This window comes from Natrix helvetica (genome assembly GCF_964273705.1).
Source record: "Natrix helvetica genome assembly, chromosome: 3".
Taxonomy (NCBI): domain Eukaryota; kingdom Metazoa; phylum Chordata; class Lepidosauria; order Squamata; family Natricidae; genus Natrix; species Natrix helvetica.
Window position 1 is genome coordinate 40,869,056 of NC_138549.1, and position 20,328 is coordinate 40,889,383.

The window sequence follows — 20,328 nt, forward strand, 5'->3', positions numbered from 1 at the left end:
GTGACATAATTATGCTTCTAGGGCTATAAATGATTTTTATTCAAGGAACATCATGGATTTCAATAGATGGACATTGATACCAAAATAAATAAATAAATAATGATAATAATAAAAACTCACCATTATTGATCAAGACATGAAGTGGGAAATTCTTTGCCTTAAACTCTTTAACAAATTGATATATGGACTTCATGGAAGCCAAATCACAGTATAAAAATTCCACTGAAGGAGAGAGGAAAACAATTACAGATCACTGACAAGCAAAACAAATGTAAATATATATATACAATTTATGAAAGAATAATTTATACAATTATACAATTTTCAAATGTACTTGAAATGTTATTTGTAGCCTTCCAATATTTCTGCAGGAATGACGTAGACGTGATGGCGGAGTGGTTAGAATGCAATACTGCAGGCTACTTCTGCTGACTGCTGGCAGTTCAATTCTCAGCAGCTCAAGGTTAACTCAGCCTTTCATCCAGAGGTGGTATTCAGCTGGTTCTCTCCAGTTTGGGTGAACGGTAATGGCGGCTGCAGGAGGCTCTGCCCACCTGCCCCGATGTAATGCGTGATCACTGCGCATGCCCAGAAGGCTGCGCACATGCGCAGATGCAGCATGTGCAAGCAAAGTAAGTGTCTGCGCATGTGCGCTCACATTTGCAAACCGGTAGGGAAGGTAAGTGAATCCCACCACTGCTTCCATCCTTCCGAAGTCAGTAAAATGAGGACCCAGATTGTTAGGACAATATGCTGACACTGTAAACCGCTTAGAGAGGGCTTTAAAGTGAAGCGGTAAAGTGAAGGGCTGTAAAGTGAAGTGGTATATAAGTCTAAGTCAGGGGTGTCCAAACTTGGGAACTTTAAGACTTGTGGACTTCAATTCCCAGAATTCCCCAGCCAGCTGCTGGCTGGGGAATTCTGGGACTTGAAGTCCACAAGTCTTAAAGTTCCCAAGTTTGGACACCCTTGGTCTAAGTGCTACTGCTATTACTTCAGGATGTGATACTGTTTTTTTCTTTAAATTTCATATTTTACATTTTATAATTAGTTTTGCATTCTAAGCTGTGTAGAATCATCATGGAAATAAATAGTTCCCAAGGTCCCATTTTAAAGATTCATGGATATGCCTTCCCTTATATGTAGCTTTATTAAGAAACATTTGTCAGTTTGATTACCACGGTAATCAAAGTTATATACGTTTTGCCAATCTTGATTCCACTGGTAGACTAATTAATGTTTTGGGGAAATCAACACTACAGAAATTGTTTGCCACTGTTTTCTCTAAGGGTGCATTTTTGATTTTCTTGTTTATCCAAGTATATGACCCTGCTAAGCTTTTCAAAATCAGCAAAGGTCACCTTTGTAAATGTCAGGGGAAATTTCACCCTGAGCTAACGAGGTGTGAATTGACGGCTTTCCAAACAGCATATCTTCAGAAAAAGCGAAAGTAGACCCGATAACATGTTCTAATTAAAAACAAACTTTAATATAAAAAATAAGAAATAAATAAATCTATCTAATTGTTACATTTTGGCAAGAGCAAATGTCGCCCACCTTCTTGGCAAACGAACAGAAGATCAAAAGTAAAGAAGTCTCTGGAATGTGTGATGTATTAAGAAACGTGTTAAGAAGCATGCGCAGTAAATCATTGCTGATAAGGCCTATGACCTGCGCAGTAACTATTCAGTTCAGCTAGCAAACAATTAACGCAGTGACAGTAAAAACTGTATTTGGCTATTTGTAATGCCACAACTTACATTTATTTCAAAATCCACGTATCAAGATTTCCTCAGAAAACCAATATTTAATCATTATATTTATTTGTAGGCTCTTCTGCTCAATTGATGGCATACCATTATTCAAATCCATAATTTTAGTTAAAAAACAAAATACATCATTTAATAATTTAATCAAATCCTAAAGCCATAAATCACAATAAAATAATGTTAAATAAAATGTTTTAACCAAAATTAAAAACCCTTTTCCCTCCTCCTTGTTATGCAGACGAAGAATCATAACAATTCTTCTCTAACGTTTGAGAAAACAATTGCCTTTAGAGATTTTTTTTTGCAGATCGGAAGGGAGAGGGACATTTTTATATAATTTTGCAGAGGAGGGAGAAAGCAAATAAAAAGGCATGTTTCTCTTTTCCCTCTAGATAGCAATATTTAGTTAAAAGAATACGAGAAAGACTACAGTTTTGGATGTTGCCAAGGGGAGAAGATGTTACTGGGAGGTGATACCAGACTCTGAACCACGAGGAGCTCTAAGAGTGATAATCAGCATCTTGAATTCTCCCTGGAAGCTAAGTAATAGTGTTATTATGATTGTCTTGATGTTTAGCCAGAATTATTCAAGTGACTACAATCTGGACCAGTTGTAGCTTCTCAATGTTCTTCAAGGGAGTCCAATTTAGTGTGTGTCGTAACAGTCTAATGAAGGTTTGATTAACAGTGATTTTTTTTCCTGTTTACAAAAATGGTTTATTATTTGTACATAACATGAAATTGTGAAATGCCCTCTTGGACACTGCTGATAGCTGTCCCTCAAGCAAAAGTTGTGAGTAGAAATTGTGAACCAGTTTCATTTGGAAAAGAAGATGGGAGTTATATCAGCACGTAGTTACCAAGTCAAAAGACAACAAAATTTGATGGAGAATCTATAAAAATATGGAGGCAACAGAAGAATAAACAATGATTTTAACCAAGCTATTTCACCAAATCTGGATAAGCACACTGTAGCCATTAGATTGAAAGATCTAAATTTCAGTATCGAAGAAAGAAGACTTAAAAGAGCATGTTAGCTAACATACAATAACTTTATTTTATATGCCAATAAATTGATGGCACCATCCAATACAAACTAGAGATGCCAGATGGTCATGCCAGCTTTAAAAAGATTGAGGAATACAAGACATTATTGCTGCTGATGATGTACAATGGATAACTGGGAAACACAAAGCATACAAAAATAAGTTATGTGCATTTCTTTGATTATAGGAAAAAATTCAGTTGTCTTAATAATATCATTGTCTTCATTTGAAATCTATATACAAGTTGGGATGTCAATTTGGACAGAACATGACAAAACAGACTGGCAGAGGAATGAGGCAAGCCTGCTGATTTTGACCTATAAATCCTTGTACAATTTATCTACTGGATTCCTTAAGAATAGTATATTGTTTCAGTGCAAGCAAACATGCTCATCATTCTTATCCTTAAAAGAAACCAAAGGGGCATAAGCAATAAGCCAGTCCTTTGAGGCCCCCTTGCTCTGGAATACGTTTCTCCAATACTTATCCCCTGACTTTTTTCCACAGAGTTCAGATAATGGTTTTGTTATAGTCATTGCATAGTTGTTGCTACGATTGTAAGTCATTTTGGGTCCTGTTTTTCTTGGATTAATATCTAATTTATATCTATTGTACTTTCAATTCTATTGTAAATCAGAGAATCTCATTTTGATACTGAGCAGAAAAGTATATAAATTCATTTATGTAAAATAAATAAATACATAATAATGTATACCACAACTTCATAGTTTCAAAAGACAATCCATTTACTTCCGCCTAATATACTTCACATTTACTGCTGTGATCAAAATGTGCAAATCAGTCAAAACTCCTTTGAAGTAAGACAGCATGCAATGCAAATAATTAATAAACCTCTTACTTCTTTGTTCTAGCTGCCCTCTGTGGGTGAAATTAAAAGTAAGTGGGCTTCAAAATCTAGTGATATATCATCATAAATTGCACATTAGAATTAGATTGTAAAACAGAACCTACATTCAGCCAAGCCTGAAAATTCTACTCTTCAAAGTAATGAACAATTAGGACTTTCAGAAGTATCCTATTTATAATTTGCAAAATGCCCACAGTATTATGAAATGCTTTATCAGTTAAGAACAATTCTAAGCAATATTCTTAAGTTTTCTTTGCTAAAGATCGTGGTGCAGTGCATTGCACTCTATTATCCTGTCACTAAAATTTCAAGACAGGCAAGCTGTTCTTCTTCAATGATAACATGGGTTTGGGAGAGAACTGGCAACACACATTTCTACAAAACAGAAGTTCTTTCAGGACAAGGGATGTTATTGGTTTGGGTGTAAAAAAGGAAGACTTTCATCAGACTTTAAAAAGAAAGTTTGAGGAAGAAAAAGCAGAGATAGCTGGTGAGCCAAGATAGATTCTAGGCCAGTGATGGCGAACCTATGGCACGCGTGCCACAGGTGGCACGCGGAGCCATTTGTCAGGGCACGTGAGGCGCTGGCCAGCTCAGTTCACCTTTTTAAGAGCCACTTTTTGCCCTCCCCAGGCTCCAGAGGCTTTTTAGGAGCCTGGGGAGGGCGAAAAGAGCCTCCCCTGCCCTCCCAGAGGGCCTCCGGAGGCTTCAGGGACCATCCGGACGGTCCCTAAAGCCTTCGGAACGCTTAAAACCACCCTCCGAGCAAACCGGAAGTAACTTCCGGTTTGCTCGGAGGATCCTCCGGACGGTCCCTGAAGCCTCCAGTGGGCCTCCGGGGGGGGCTCTTTTCGCCCTCCCCAGGCTCCTATAAAGCCTCTGGAGCCTGGGGAGGGCAAAAAAAGCATGTAAAAAGGGGGGGTCGCGCGTTGTGCACGCATGCGCACTGGGGGATCATGCATTGCATTATGGGTGCGGCACGCCTGCAAACGACCCCCCTGCACTCCCCCCACTTGTGGCACATGAGCCAAAAAAGGTTCGCCATCGCTGTTCTAGGCAGTGTTAGTGCTGATTATTAGTTTTTGTTTTTTCATGGAAGGCTGGGACAAGACACCAGAAGTGTTTATGGGTTGATGTTGGGTAGGATCATTGAAAAAGCATGATACCTGATGAGAGAGAGGTCTTTCTCATGGCAGATGTTCTTTCCCAGATAATGGCTGAAGAGCAAACCAAGTCAGCTGACATAATGTCAGCCAGGATCATAAACATTTTTGCTTGGCTCGAATAAGCTAAGTGATGGTTGAGATGCCATATACTTAAATAGTCACAAGATTAAGCTAAAGACTTTGCACACAAACACCTGACTTACATGTATTGCTGCAAATACCAATAAATCAATGCTACTTCCTACTGCTTTATCACTGAGGCAAAGGGAAGAGGAGGAGGAGGAGGAGCAGAGGGGAGAAATCCTACTTAATGGATTATTGTGCACATTATTTCAGGTGTCTGTAAATGAAATAAAGCAATTTGCTTTTCTTTGCAAATGAACAAGCAAAATATTCAGGAGGATTTTGTGTGCTATGCGTTGGATCATCTCCTATTGTGTCATGATGCCTGTCCTGATATCTCCCCAGAGACTCCCACTCTGATGATGTTCAGGAACAATTAATGTCCTGGTTATTCTCAAATTTGGAAAGTGAAAAAACTTCAGCTCATGTTAGATATGGGTATTTTTTTTATTTATATGTTTCTACTCATGATGCCTTTGTTTTTTCTCTGTGAGTTAGGTGGCCTAAAATTGTATAAACAAACGTCAAATAAAACTTAATTTGTAAAACTTAACTCTTATCCAGTCATTGATGATATATACAAGATAGTCCTTGAGTTATGATATGAACTGGAACTGTAATTTCCATCATCAAGTAAACTGGTCATAAAGCTTGATGTCACGTGACTTATATCGCTTAGTGATAGCAATTCCAGAAATTCCCATTATGGTCATCAACTGAATTTCATCTGTTGCTAGCCCAGGACCCACCCCAATTCAAGTTATTCCAGGTCTGATTTTTTCAGACTGAAGTTTTTCTTCCTCAGTCCCCCGTTGTAAGAGACTGCCTCCCTTCATTTCCCTTCAACTATTTCCTTCCATCTCTGCCCTTTGGCAGCTCTGCTCACTCCCTTGCAGGGCAGCGAGCAGTCTCAGAATGCATGGCTCTTCGGCTGCTTGCCACGTTGTGGCTTCTTGGTATACCATGGCTTTGGGGCTGAAAGAAGCCCCAAAGCAACAACACAAAGCCATAACCACTCCTGGAAGTCATCCCAGCAGCATGGCACAAAATAGCATCTCCGTGTGAAGCTGCAGCTACCCAAAAGTAGTCCCAGTCCCCTCGCTACCCTGCACTCTGAAGACTCTGATGCCCATGTGTAACGTTGGGAAGAAAGCCTTATGCAATCAGCAGCTACCTGCAAAAAGCCAGGCCAGGCATGCTTGGTCAGCAGCAGGAGCAAAGGTCAGCTATGTGGCGGGAAGGGGGGAGACTATAGATGGGGGATATATAGGTAGATGGGTGAGTTAAAGCACCCTGATATTGTAAGTATGGATGGGGCTGCCAAGTGTTCAAAATTTTATGTCACTATGGGGGCATTGCAATGGCCATAAGTTTGGGGATCAGTCTTAAGTCCCTTTGTTTAGCATCTCCATAACTTCGACTAGGATAGGATGAGATTGCAGAATGCTCCATAAATCTATAAAAAGAAAGGAAGCTAGAAAAATGTGGGAAATGCACTCATTCGGGTTCAATTCTAATTAAAACTAAATGCAATACAAGTATTTACACCAGGAATGGGTTCCTGCCAGTTCTAACCTCTTCTATAGAAGGGGTTCCACAAATCTACAGTGCCCTTTAGAACCAGTTCCAGCTCCCTCCCCCCGCCCGTCCACACATCATTAAGATGAAGAGCGAGAGGAGGAATTCTGGGAGTTGAAGTCCACAAGTCTTAAAGCTGCCAAATTTGAACACCCCTGGGGTTTTTTTTTCTAAAGGGTTAGGGCTACAAGGGTCTCGTAACTTGACAGCTTTAAGACTTGCACACTTCAATGCCAGAGTTCCTGAGCAACATGACTGGAGGAGGAATTCTGGGAGTTGAAGTCCACAAGTCTTAAAGCTGTCAAGTTTGAACACCTCTGGTGTTTTTTTTTTCTAAATGGTTAGGGGTGCAAGGGTCTTGTAACTTGACAGCTTTAAGACTTGCGTGCTTCAAATGCCAGAGTTCCTGAGCCAACATTTTGGTTGCTAAGCAAGAGTGTTGTTAAGTGAGTTTCACCACTTTTTACAAGTTGGTCACGCCCACCCAGTCACATGGCTGACAAGCCACTCCCACCCAGTCACATGGCCGACAAGCCACTCCCACCCAGTCGCATGGCTAGCAAGCCACTCCCACAAATCAGGCCACACCTACAGAAGAGGTTCTAAAAAAAATTGAAACCCACCACTGATTTACACCTATGTGTAGCCACAATTAAACGTGCTTGTGATCTAGCATAAGTTTTTCTTCTTGTTTTTTTGTTCTGCCTTATGATGCTAGATTTGTCCAAGAATAGAAAACAACCAAATCTAAAAATGGAAATTCCAGCAACCACATGATGACAAATTATCTTCTGGTCTTCCATAAATTGGTTATTTCAGAATGTCATTCCAGTAGTCGATTCTTTCCCAAATTGTTGTCACTAGCATGAAAAGAATGATCTGTGACCCTGCTCTTGATGTACATTTTGGCAACAATAGCCAGAAAAAAATGCAACACATTTCTAAATTCATTCTCAAGAATGAATCATATCCCTGTGTTTATCCCTGCTTGGCTACAACATTCATAGCATGATAGAATGGGAATATTTTTGTGATGCTACATTTTGTTTGCTCACCATCAGTACCTGGCAAGATGTAATTATATTGCTTTTTATGAAAGTATGTCCTGGGTAGAATGGCGACAAAAGAAATTTCATCAAAGATGATCTAAAAGTATACAAAATAAAAAATAATACCAGTAAACATTTATCTCTGTGAAGAAAATATGAAAAAAGATAATTTTGAGTGGAGACCGCTATATCCCAGTAGTGTTTTGTAGATTACAAAATGCAGCCATAATATTTTATACATGCATCAAAATTAGGGTTAGCCAGATTAACTTAATGACAAGAGTCCCTTAAATGCAAGTGATTAATTTAACAGCTACAGCAAAAAGTTTATAAAATTGGATATGACTTACTTAATGATTGGATTGTAAATCCCTATATTACTGACTGGAAGGTAAACTATAGCTTTCTTTGAGGAAAAACACATAAAAATTGAGATACAGCTTATTTGCCCACTTCCCCTATAGCAGTGATGGCGAACCTATGGCATGCGGACGCTGGCCAGCTGAGTTCACCCTTTTTTTAAAGCCATTTTTCTCCCTCCCCAGGCTCCAGAGGCTTTATAGGAGCCTGGGGAGGGCGAAAAGAGCCTCCCCTGCCCCCCAGAGGCCCTCTGGAAGCTTCATGAGCTTTCCTGAAGCCTCCGGAGTGCAAAAAACCAGCCCTAAGGGCAAACCGGAAGTTCAGGAATGGACTTCCAGTTTGCTCAGAGGTTTGTTTTGACTGCTCCGGAGGCTTCAGGGAAGCGTCCTAAAGGTCCCTGAAGCCTTCGGAGCGCTCAAAATGACCTTCGGAGCAACGGAGGTTCGTTTTGACTGCTCCCGAGGCTTCGGGGAAGGTTCCTGAAGCCTCCGGAGGGCTTCCGGGGGGGTGGGGGAGGCTCTTTTTGCCCTCCCCAGGCTCCTATAAAGCCTTTGGAGCCTGGGGAGGGCGAAAAAAAGCATGCCAAAAAATGGGGGGGGGTTCATGTCTGTAGTGTGCGCATGCACACTGGGGGGGTTGCACATTGCATTATGGGTGCGGCACCCACACACACAACCCCCCCACACTCCCCCCACTTATTGAATTGAATTGAATTGAATTTATTAGATTTGTTAGCCACTCCCTCTCCACGAAGGGACTCGGGGCGGCGTACAATAAATAAAAACACATATTATACAATTAAAACATTTCACGGAGGAGGTATCAAAATCGCATAATACAATACATAGGAATAGTCATAATAGAATTAAAAATTAAAATACCCCAATATAAAATTACAAATTTAAAAGATTGCCAGGAGGATAAAGATGGAACTATAATTGAGCCAGGCCGGCTAGTTGAAAAAGGTGGGTCTTGAGTTTTGAATGGAAGGAGCGGAGGTCGGTAGTAATCCTAATGTCGGGGGGGAGGTCATTCCAGAGGGCTGGGCCCATCACAGAGAAGGCCCTGCTCCTGGGCACCGCCCTCTGGCACTGCTTAGTGGACGGCACCCGGAGAAGTCCCTCTCTGTGAGAGCGAATTGGTCGTAGGGATGTATGGGGCAGGATGCGATCCCGCAAGTAGCTAGGTCCTGTGCCATGGAGCGCTTTGAAGATGGTAATCAACACCTTGAAACGCACCCGATAGACCACAGGGAGCCAGTGCAGCTCGCGCAGGAGAGGTGTTATATGGGAGTATCTGGTACTCCCCATAATCACCCACGCGGCCGCATTCTGGACCAACTGTAGTCTTCGGGTGCATCTCAAGGGGAGCCCCATGTAGAGAGCATTGCAGTAGTCTAGGTGGGACGTCACCAGCGCGTGAGTGACTGTGCGAAGGGCATCCCGGTCCAATAGGGGGCGCATTTGATGCACCAGGCGAACCTGGTGGAACGCCCCCCTTGCAACAGCTGCAACATGGTCATCCATGGACAGACGGGCATCCAGGAGAACGCCCAAATTGCGCGCCCGCTCCATGGGGGCCAGTTGCTCGCCCCCAATGGCCAGAGATGGAATCCGGGGGGCCGGAAGCCACAGCCACTCCGTCTTGGAGGGGTTGAGCTTGAGTCTGTTGTCACCCATCCAGACCCGTACGGCTTCCAAACACCGGGACATCATTTCAACGGCCTCGTTGGGGTGGTTTGGGGGTGGAGATGTACAGCTGCGTATCATCAGCGTACAGATGATATCCCACCCCAAAACCACGAATGATCTCACCCAGCGGCTTCATATATGTGTTGAACAGGAGAGGTGAGAGGACCGACCCCTGTGGCACCCCACACGTGAGAGGCCTCAGGGTCGACCTCTGCTCTCCTGCCAACACGCGTTGCGTCCGGTCGGAGAGGTAGGAGCAGAACCACCGTAAAACGGTGCCCCTTACTCCCAGCCCCTCCAGCCGGTGCAGTAGGATACCATGGCCGATGGTATCAAAAGCCGCTGAGAGATCTAATAGGACCAGGATAGAGGAACAACCCCTATCCCTGGCCCTCCAGAGATCATCTACCAACGCGACCAAGGCCGTCTCTGTGCTGTGCCCGGGTCGGAAACCGGACTGGCGTGGGTCTAGATAATCATTTTCCTCCAGGTGACGTGGGAACTGTTGCGCCACCACACTCTCTACAACCTTCACTAAAAAGGGAAGGTTGGAGACAGGACGATAATTGGCTAGCTCCGTTGGGTCCAGGGAAGGCTTCTTGAGTAAGGGTCTCACAACCACCTCTTTCAAGGCGGCTGGTAAGGACCCCTCACCCAATGAAGCGTTCACTAGTCCCAAGAGCCAGTCTCGTGTAACCTCCCAGGATGCCAGTACAAGCCAGGAGGGACACTGGTCCAATGAACATGTGGTAGCTCGTAGTCGCCCACGCAACCTGTCCAAGTCTTCGATGGCAACAGAGTCAAACTCTTCCCAGAATGGTCTCTCAAGACTCGCCTCGGGCGTCCCTCCTAGCCCACTGAGGGGGACCCATTCCCTCCGGATTTGAGCGATTTTATCCTGCAGATATTTCCCAAATTCCTCTGCCCTGCCCTGTAAAGGGGCTTCCCGCGGCCTCTGCGATAGAAGGGAGCGGGTCACCCGAAACAGGGCGGCAGGGCGGTTATCTGCGGACGCAATAAGGGCGGCACAATGTCGACGTTTGGCCGCTCTTATTGCCACAAGGTATGTCCTTAAATAGGTTCGTACCTGTGTTCGGTCAAGTTCGGAACGGGAGGATCTCCATCGGCTCTCTAGGCGTCTCTTGTGGCGTTTCATCACCCTTAGCTCCTCGGTAAACCAAGGGGCCAGGGTGGTTCGTTGCCACAGGAGAGGCCGCAAAGGCGCCACCCGGTCTAGGGCCCCGGTGGCTGCATTATTCCAGGAGGCTACTAGGTCCTCTATCCGGGGGCGGGTCAGGTCTACAGGAGGTGGCCCAAGCTCCGTCTGGAACCTATCCGGTTCCATCAGGCGCCTGGGGTGGAACCATCTAGGATATTCCGGTTCCGCCTCCCCGCGGTGGGGGGTAGCACCAGGAAAGTCAAGTCGGAGAAGTGAGTGGTCTGATCATGACAGGGGAGTAATAGCTAAGTCCCCTATTCCCAGATCACTCGTCCACTGGTCAGAAACAAAAACAAGATCCAGTGTGTGGCCTCCCTCGTGTGTGGGACCCTGAATTAATTGAGTCAGGTCCATGGCTGTCATGGAAGCCATGAACTCCCGAACCACCTCGGATGCTTCTCCCACCGATGGCAGGTTGAAGTCCCCCATAACTAAAAGTTTGGGGGTCTCAACTGCCACCGCTGCGATCAGCTCGAGGAGCTCAGGCAGGGCCGCTGATGTATAGCGAGGAGCCAGGTATACTATCAGCAGGCCCAACTGTCTCCCTGGGCCCCATCTCACGACAAGAGATTCACACCCGGATGTCTGTGGCACAGTGAACTCTCTCAGCTCCAGGTCTTCCCGGATAATCACCGCTACCCCACCGCCCCTACCCTGGGCCCGTGGCTGGTGGAACTTATGGCACGCGAGCCAAAAAAGGTTCGCCATCGCTGCCCTATAGTATTATAATATACACCCTGATCTTATATTTTTGTCCTGCTTTTTATTTTATGCAGACATACATACATTTATTTGCACTTGGTCAAATCATGTCTCCGAATACATTTAATAGTCCTGCCTTCTATTTTTTCCACAACTATTTTATTGTTGGACTGAGAGGTTGTGAGTGGTCCATAGTATCCAGATCACCTCCATGCCTTAGGGAAATCAGTTTCCTGATATTTCTTTAAAAATTGAGAGGGTGGAGAGAAACTATATTTTCCATTCACCCTTTGTAATATAGATCTCTCTTGTTTTAATAAAACAAGATTTCATCTAAACCAGGGGTGTCCAAACTTGGGAACTTTAAGACTTGTGGACTTCAACTCCCAGAATTCCCCAGCCAGCATGGCTGGCTGGGGAATTCTGGGACTTGAAGTCCACAAGTCTTAAAGTTCCCAAGTTTGGACACCCCTGATCTAAACAATACAGCTACAGGTAGTTATCGACTTGCAACTGCAATTGAGCCAAACTATTGCCAAGCAAGACAATTGTTAAGTAAGTTGCGCCCCATTGAATGACCTTTTTTGCCACAATTGTTAAGTGAATCATGCACTTGTTAAGCAAATCAGGCTTCCCCCACTGACTTTGCTTGTCAGAAGCCAGCTGAGAAGGTTAAAAATAGTGATCACGTGACTCCAGGGCAGTGCAACTGTCATAAATACATGCTATTTCCCAAGCCAAGGGCCTGAATTTCAATACAATACAATACAATACAATACAATACAATACAATAGCAGAATTGGAAGGGACCTTGGAGGTCTTCTAGTCCAACCCCCTGCCTAGGCAGGAAACCCTATACCGTTCCAACATCTTCTTAAAGACTTCCAGTGTTGGGGTATTCACAACTTCTGGAGGCAAGCTGTTCCACTGATTAATTGTTCTAACTGTCAGGAAGTTTCTCCTCAGTTCTAAGTTGCTTCTCTCCTTGATTAGTTCCCACCCATTCCTTCTTGTTCTACCCTCAGGTGCTTTGGAAAATAGTTTGACTCCCTCTTCTTTGTGGCAACCCCTGAGATATTGGAACACTGCTATCATGTCTCCCCTAGTCCTTCTTTCTCTTAAGCTAAACATACCCAGTTCTTGCAACCGTTCTTCATATGTTTTGGTCTCCAGTCCCCTAATCATCTTTGTTGCTCTTCTCTGCACTCTTTTCTAGAGTCTCCACATCTTTTCTACATCATGGTGACCAAAACTGAATGCAGTATTCCAAGTGTGGCCTTACCAAGGCATTATAAAGTGGTATTAACACTTCACGTGATCTTGATTCTATCCCTATGTTGATGCAGCCTAGAACTGTGTTGGCTTTTTTGGCAGCTGCTGCACACTGCTGGCTCATATTTAAATGGTTGTCCACTAGGACTCCAAGATCCCTTTCACAGTTACTACTACTGAGCAAGGTATCACCTATACTGTGCATTCCATTTTTGTTGCCTAAATGTAGAACCTTACTCTTTTCACCATTGAATTTCATTTTATTTCGATCACATGATTTTGTGGATGCTGCAATGGTCAAAAGTATGAAAACCAGTCATATGTCACTTTTTTCAGGGCTGTTCAAACTTGTCACTGGTTGTAAGTCAATGACTACCTGTAGTAACTCCCATTAAAGCAATACATTATAAGAATGCTTGCAACAGTTACCATTATGATGATTTATTGAAGCAAAATGGTCACTGGTTGTAAGTCAATGACTACCTGTAGTAACTCCCATTAAAGCAATACATTATAAGAATGCTTGCAACAGTTACCATTATGATGATTTATTGAAGCAAAAAAAAAATTACAGAAGATATCCTCAATACAAAATTTGTTCAGTTATGGTTTTATTTCTATTCTGTAGGCATTCCCACAATCCATATCACACTATGAAATATAGTAAAGAACTAAACTCTTGGGTAACTAAATCACATATTCCATAAAGCTAATAGTTAAATAGCTAATACGTGCATAGGAACTTATGAAAATTATACACAAAACACAAAATTATGGTCTCCCCTAATTAATTTGGTTTTATCCAAACAGTATTCACATGAGGTCCTTCAAGAAATTGCTAATTTTCTAACAAAATTAGTCACCATTAAAATTGGCAGCAGAGAATAGATAATGAGATTAAAACTTTACAGAAAATTTCAGGTCACTTTAGTATCTGTACATTGAGAAAATATTAAAGAAAAAAATCAAGCTTGTAGCATGTGTTTTGGAAGAATTAATATTCGTATAAGGTATTTCTATTAAGTGACATTACTATTGGATAGTGTGTATAATACAACGAATTGGTGTTTAGGATTGATATGAAAGTGAATTTGGCAACACATGTCACCAACTTACAGTATCTACTTATATTCAGGAATAGCTTCAAGCACTCCTTAGCCACTCTGTAGATTCTCGTTTCACAAATCTTCCATACGTTTTCTAAGGAAATCTATTCACATGTTAATAATATTTAGTAATATAATAGCAAGATATAGTTCTAAAAGAGCCATAGTGGCCCAGTGATTAGAATGCAGTTATTGCAGGCTAATTCTTCCAAATGCCAGCATTTGATCCTGATGGACTCAGCTTTCCATCCTTCTGAGGAAAAATGAGGACCCAGATTGTTGGGGGCAATATGCTGACTCTGTAAACTGCTTAGAGATTGCTGTAAAGCACTGTGAAGTGGAATAGAAGTCTAAGTGCTATTGCCATTGCTATTGCTAATCAATAAGTAGATGGTACCATCAATATATTTAATTGAAGAACTTTCTAATATTGCAACTTATTTCTTTTAGTTTAAAAATATAGATGACATTCACAATCTCATATTAGAAAATAGTGCTGGATCAATAATACTTTCAGTACTATTTTCTTTCTTTTATACTGTAATTATTATACTCCAGCTAGAAAATTGGCTCTGCCTTGATCAAATATTTCAATATTTTCAAAGAGAGCTTGAGTGGGACATAAACATATTTTACAAAGGAAACACTGAATACATGTTCCCTTTTTATGACAAACATGGTCCCTGTAAACAATATATAACAATTATAGCGCTGAAAAGAAGAATTAATCTATAAGGCAGCAGCCTATCTGCATATACAGAGAAATCAAAACAAAACATCAAAACAAAATAACTGGATGTATCAGAGAACATTTAAATTCTTGACTCCCACACTGCTTGAGTTTCTACTGAATGGAGGGAGCCGTGCATGGCTCCAACTGAGTGCTGCTAAGGGAAATAACGGGTTGTGCAAATCCCCTGAAAAAGAAAAATGTGGGAGTGTGTACAAAGTATTGTTTAGAATTCATTTAGCAACCATTTCCAGGCTCCACAGCTGCTTTGGAATTTTTTCCTGGCTGTCTGTGCATGTTCTTTCAAAGGATTTCTTGCAAAAAAATAAACAAACAGTGTGTCATCTGGTACAAATATTTTGTGCAATAACAATTGAGGTTTACAATCAAATTTATAATTTAATCTATTCCTAGCTTAATATCAAATACCTGAAATACCTAATAATATAACAATCCTCTTCTTGATTTATTTATCTCTATTAACTATGTTAACTCTATTAATACATTTTCTATATTTTACACATCTACTTTTACTTATATATAGAAGTAATCTGAAAGCAAATAATAGCTTTCAAGATTAAAAGAAAGTATTGGAGATATTTAATAAAGATGAATCTTGGGTAGGAGGTAGGGTTTAGCTTTAAAAAGATTGTTTTACATTTCAAAATGATCCATTCACTTCTGCCCAGAGGGTAGAAGTACATACAAAAAAATGGAAGGAGATATAAATTACACTTGGGGAAAATCAACCATCTAGGGCAGGGGTGTCCAAACTTGGGAACTTTAAGACTTGTGGACTTCAACTCCCAGAATTCCCCAGCCAGCATGGGCCCAAATGTTTCAAGAAATTATGAGGGGTCAAAATGAGTTGAAAAAAGAAGTGACAGAACTTAAAGAGGAACTCAGAGATGTTAAACACCATATTGCAGAAAATAAGCAAATAATTGTGGTGTTGGAGGAGGGAGAGGCTGGGCTGGGAGAAGAGGTCAAAGCAATCCAGAAAGGAAATGTAGACCTGGAAAACTTTTTGGCAAAAATAGAATTTGAAAGAATGCCCTTTTTTCTCAGATTACAGAACCTACCAGAGACAGAAAATGAAGATCTCAAGGACATTATGAGTACAATTTTAGCAGAATATATCAAGAGAGACAAAAAACTGTTGTGGTGGGACATAGATCTGGTCTATAGGATCAATTCAGCATATGCTAGAAGTCATAATGTTCCAAGGGAGGTGCATATTAAATTCCTCAGGAGGACCACAAGGGATGAGGTGCTTGGGGCCCAAAGGGAGAGATCACTGAAATATAAAGATGAAGAAATTAACATTCTTAAGCAGATTCCGAAAAAGATAAGAGAGAGAAGGAGGAAGTATTCCTCCTTATCGAAGAAATTATACAATAAAGGAATTTGGTTTAGATGGTTATTGCCAGAGGGAATGTTGATCTTCTGGGAGGGAAATAGGATTAGAATTAATACAGTGCAGGAGGCTGAAGCCTTCATTAAAAAGCATTTCTCCTTCCTAGAGGACGAACACAGCGAAGGTAGTGAAAAGGGTAGCAAGGTACAAGATATGAAGGAGGGGGGGCTGTGGCTTCTTCTGGGGCCAGGGAGGAAAAGCAATATCGAAAAGGCTCAAGTCACAAAAATAAAAGTATTTGAAATATTAGCAATTGTTGATATTCTAGAAAGTGAGAAAGGAAAATGATTGAACACATGGTTGACACAATATAGAATAAGACTCTGTTTTTTGCTTATCTTTTATATCTTGTTTTTAATATTGTAAAAATTGTGAGATTTGGATGGATTTCTACCACTAGCGTGGGAGCTGCCAAAATTTTCTATGTATCCCTTTACCTTTTCTCATAAATGTTTAAAAACCAATTAAATTTTTTTTTTAAAAAAAAGTGACTGACCCAGAGTCACCAAGCTGGCTTTGTGCCTAAGGTGGGATTAGAACTCACAAACTCCTGGTTTCTAGTCTGATGTCTTAACCAGAACCAAACTGTCTCTCAAATGAAATCAAATGATCTTGCTCTGGGCTTATGGCATACTGAGTAGATTTTACTTTAGAGAACATATTAAAATGGGCCCCCATTGAAAGATTAAGACAAATTATCATTACCATGAAGGCAATGACATTTGTAAGTCTAACATGGTTTCAAAATCCAAGATGACTGTACAGTGGTACAATTAACAATGGTAGATAGTTCATAATACTTATTCGAAAGCTAAGCAGTTGTTTTGGACTTCCTGTTCATGCAATTGATAACCAGTTTGCTCTATTTCCTTATCTTGTTTTATTTTACTTATGGGATCAGCATAGAAAAAGCACTGTTGTCCTTATCTATTCAATTTCAATTCAATTCAAAACAAGCACAAATCAGCTAAGGAATACAATTTCAGCGTGGCTAAACCCAATATTTCTGGGCATTTGATTTGTATAGCTTCTTACAACAATAGAAGATAGATTAATATTACATTTATCATTCCTCTTTATCAATGTAAGTCAATATTCATCATGTTGTTATATAAACTTTTACGCCATATTGGACTATTCAAATAAAGTCTGAAATTAGCACTTTGTGGTCTAGGCCTATCTATCTTGTTTAAGATTCTTCTTACAAGGCATCATTGCAATTCTGAGTGTTTTGTTTTGGGGGGGGGGGAGGAGGGATATTTTTTATTGATTTTGAAAAAAGTCTGGTTTAATGCACACTCTTAATGCTGTGTGTCTTATCAACAAGGATAAATCCAATAAAATAGATTCCAGTCTGAAAAACTTATCATTTGGCTGCACTGTGCAAATGGGTACCAAATTTGGCATGAAGAACTCCATATGACCACTTGATGGCAGTAGAGATCTTTATAACTCTAAAGCTATCCACTCAGGCAGTGTTAATTGATGATATACACACATCTATACCAAATGTGATGACAGAATGAAAGTAATTGATGTCACAATAAAGCTTTCAAGGGCTTTTAGTCCTTGATCCTGAACTACCAATACATTATCAATAAATTACATTATCAACTACATTATCAATAAATCTAAGTAAGCAAAACATTTTATGGGGTGAATAGCTGAGGAAGTGCAGACCTAAGTCAACATGGCATATTGTGATTCCAAACAAATGTCTATGATATGAAGATAAGCTTTTCCCCAAACTGAAGTAATTATAGATAAATACAAAATAAAGGGATTATCATCTCAATTAGCAGTTTGAAAATCAAATATTTAAGCCCCATCTAAATTCACATTTTGGAAACACAAGTCAATTTATTTTGTCGCAGAGTGCATTCTCTAGATTTTTTTCCCAACACAAGTAGTTTCAGTTGGGTATCAGTATGAATCCAGTAATCAGTTCCTAAGCAGGAAACAAGAAGAGCTGAAGATTGAATGTCCTGTGATCAGTGTGAGTTCACACTGGAAAAGACCAATTTAATAGCTGGAAGGTTTGCTACAGTATTTTCAGTTATGAAAGATACAGCCTCCTTTTAAAACTGAAGGCTTGGCAGCTTGGAAGCAGGAGCCACCATGGTGAATCAACAAAAGCTTTAGTTATATCTTTAGATGGCCAACATGTGCTTATGAGCATTTCAGAACACAACATTGTTAAGGTTCACATCACATACTGAAATGTTTTGTAATTGTCTTCTTCCAGGATATTTATTTTTCAACTTCATAGCTTAGTCTATGCCTCTAAGTCTAGGATGTCATGGGAATGTCAAGAATAAGTTCAGTCTCTGCTCAGCTTTTTCACAATCAACCACAATCAACTGGCTGTTGTTGTATGAAACTATTACATAATTTGCTGATGGCTGAGCATTGCCTGTAACACGTTTGGGGTCCTGAGACCAATATGTGAGGAAGGACTTTATTTGCTGGAATTGGGTGAGCTTCTTTATGTTAACTGTGATGTGCCTATTTTAGGATTTAAGATTTTTATAATTTTACAACTCATGATGACAGGAAATTCTGCTGTCAGTTTCCAGAAAACCCGAAGAGACAGCCTGTGTCTCAGGTGGTCCTAAAATTAGTGCTTGTCAACTCCTGTATTACAAATTCAACATGTGTCATTTTTCTCTAATATGAGAAGCAGTTTCAAACCACAAACACATGGTTTCTCGGTTTTTTATTTAGAACATATCATAAAGATGTAATGTTACCGGATGATAATGGAAACAGTTAACGGAATGCCACTATGTGGTTTTTCTTTAAATTTTGGGATATTTAAATAATATAAAAACAATTATAATCAAATGATGGTTGAAGTATGATGATAGCAATATATATATATATATATATATATATATATATATATATATATATATATATATATATATATATATATATATATATATATATATATATATATATATATATATATATATATATATATATATATATTTGATTTAAAATATATAACTTGATATGAATTGTAGGTGATGACTGTGGAAGGGATGCACGAAAGTTTTTTGTAACCAATTGACACACTTTGTACAATTTGTAATGGAAGATGGTTTTGTGGTGTTTTTTGTGTTTTGTTTGTCTGTGTTTATTCAAAAATAAAAAATTCTTATAAGAAAAATAAATTTGCACATGTTTCTCTTGGCTTCTAGGTGCTCGCTAAGAAAGGATGACCATCAGATCATTAGTATTTCTTATCCAGTAATTAACACGTTTTGATGCTAAGGCGTTCTACTCCCCCTTCCCACCTGAAAAGAACTCTGTTCAAACTGCCAGTTGCCTTATATTAACATACTCTGATGCTAAGGAGTTACACATTTTACTCCCCCGCCCCACCTGAAAAGAACTATGTTCCATCTGCCAGTTGCCTCACATTGTTTCCTCGCTTCAAACAGGTAGACGTACCACTCCTTCACTTAGGAGAGGTCTGGAGCTCCTTACAGTACTAAACATCAGTACCTCACCAAAATGTCTATGCCTTCTACCTATGGAACTGCTTCCGGACTCAAGGTGGCAGGAGTGATATTCCCTCAATCACCGACCACCACTGAACCAACAGATTGTGAACCGAATTTCTCCCGCATAGTCCAATCACATAGTTTCTTTATGGAGCACGGGTATCCAGCTGGTCTACTATAAGACTAAAGCAAATGCCTGTCTAATGAACATTAGCATAAATAATTATTAAAAGTTTATTTTTTTTTTCTATTTTCTGCCAAAAAAAACCATGACAAACCATAATCATATTTATGATCTTGGGACGCTGCAACTGTTCATAAATGCATAAATGCAAACCAGTTGCTAAGTGTCTGAAATGCATTCACATGACCACCATGTAACTTTGAGGATTAAATGTAAGTAGCTTTTTGAAACCCTTTGTAACTTCTAGCAGTCATACGTTGCGGACCCCCTGTCATGCAGTACACTAGACTTGGCATTTTTTCCCAAAAAATAAAAAGGTATTTTTCTATGGTAAAAAGATTATTTTCCTATAAGCCTACTTTAGAATAGAATAATAACTTTATTGCCATTTTGAATGTACATTAATGTACAATGTACGAGACATTTCATTGCATACAGCTCTCAAAGGGTCACCACCTCCAATACACACTACATAAACATGGCAAAATAAATAAATACAAAATTATGCATATACCCACATATATTATATGACACCAGAG

General features: G+C 40.4%; 1 protein-coding gene across 2 annotated transcripts in view; it reads right to left on the reverse strand.

The window, feature by feature from the left end:
* The window catches only part of DHRSX (dehydrogenase/reductase X-linked), a 123,238-nt gene that overhangs the window by 54,379 nt on the left and 48,531 nt on the right, over positions 1-20,328 (reverse strand). For both annotated transcript variants that reach the window (XM_081946595.1, XM_081946596.1), the window contains exon 4: positions 121-222. In XM_081946595.1, the coding sequence (XP_081802721.1) occupies positions 121-222 (102 nt within the window). The remainder of the gene's footprint in view (positions 1-120; positions 223-20,328) is intronic.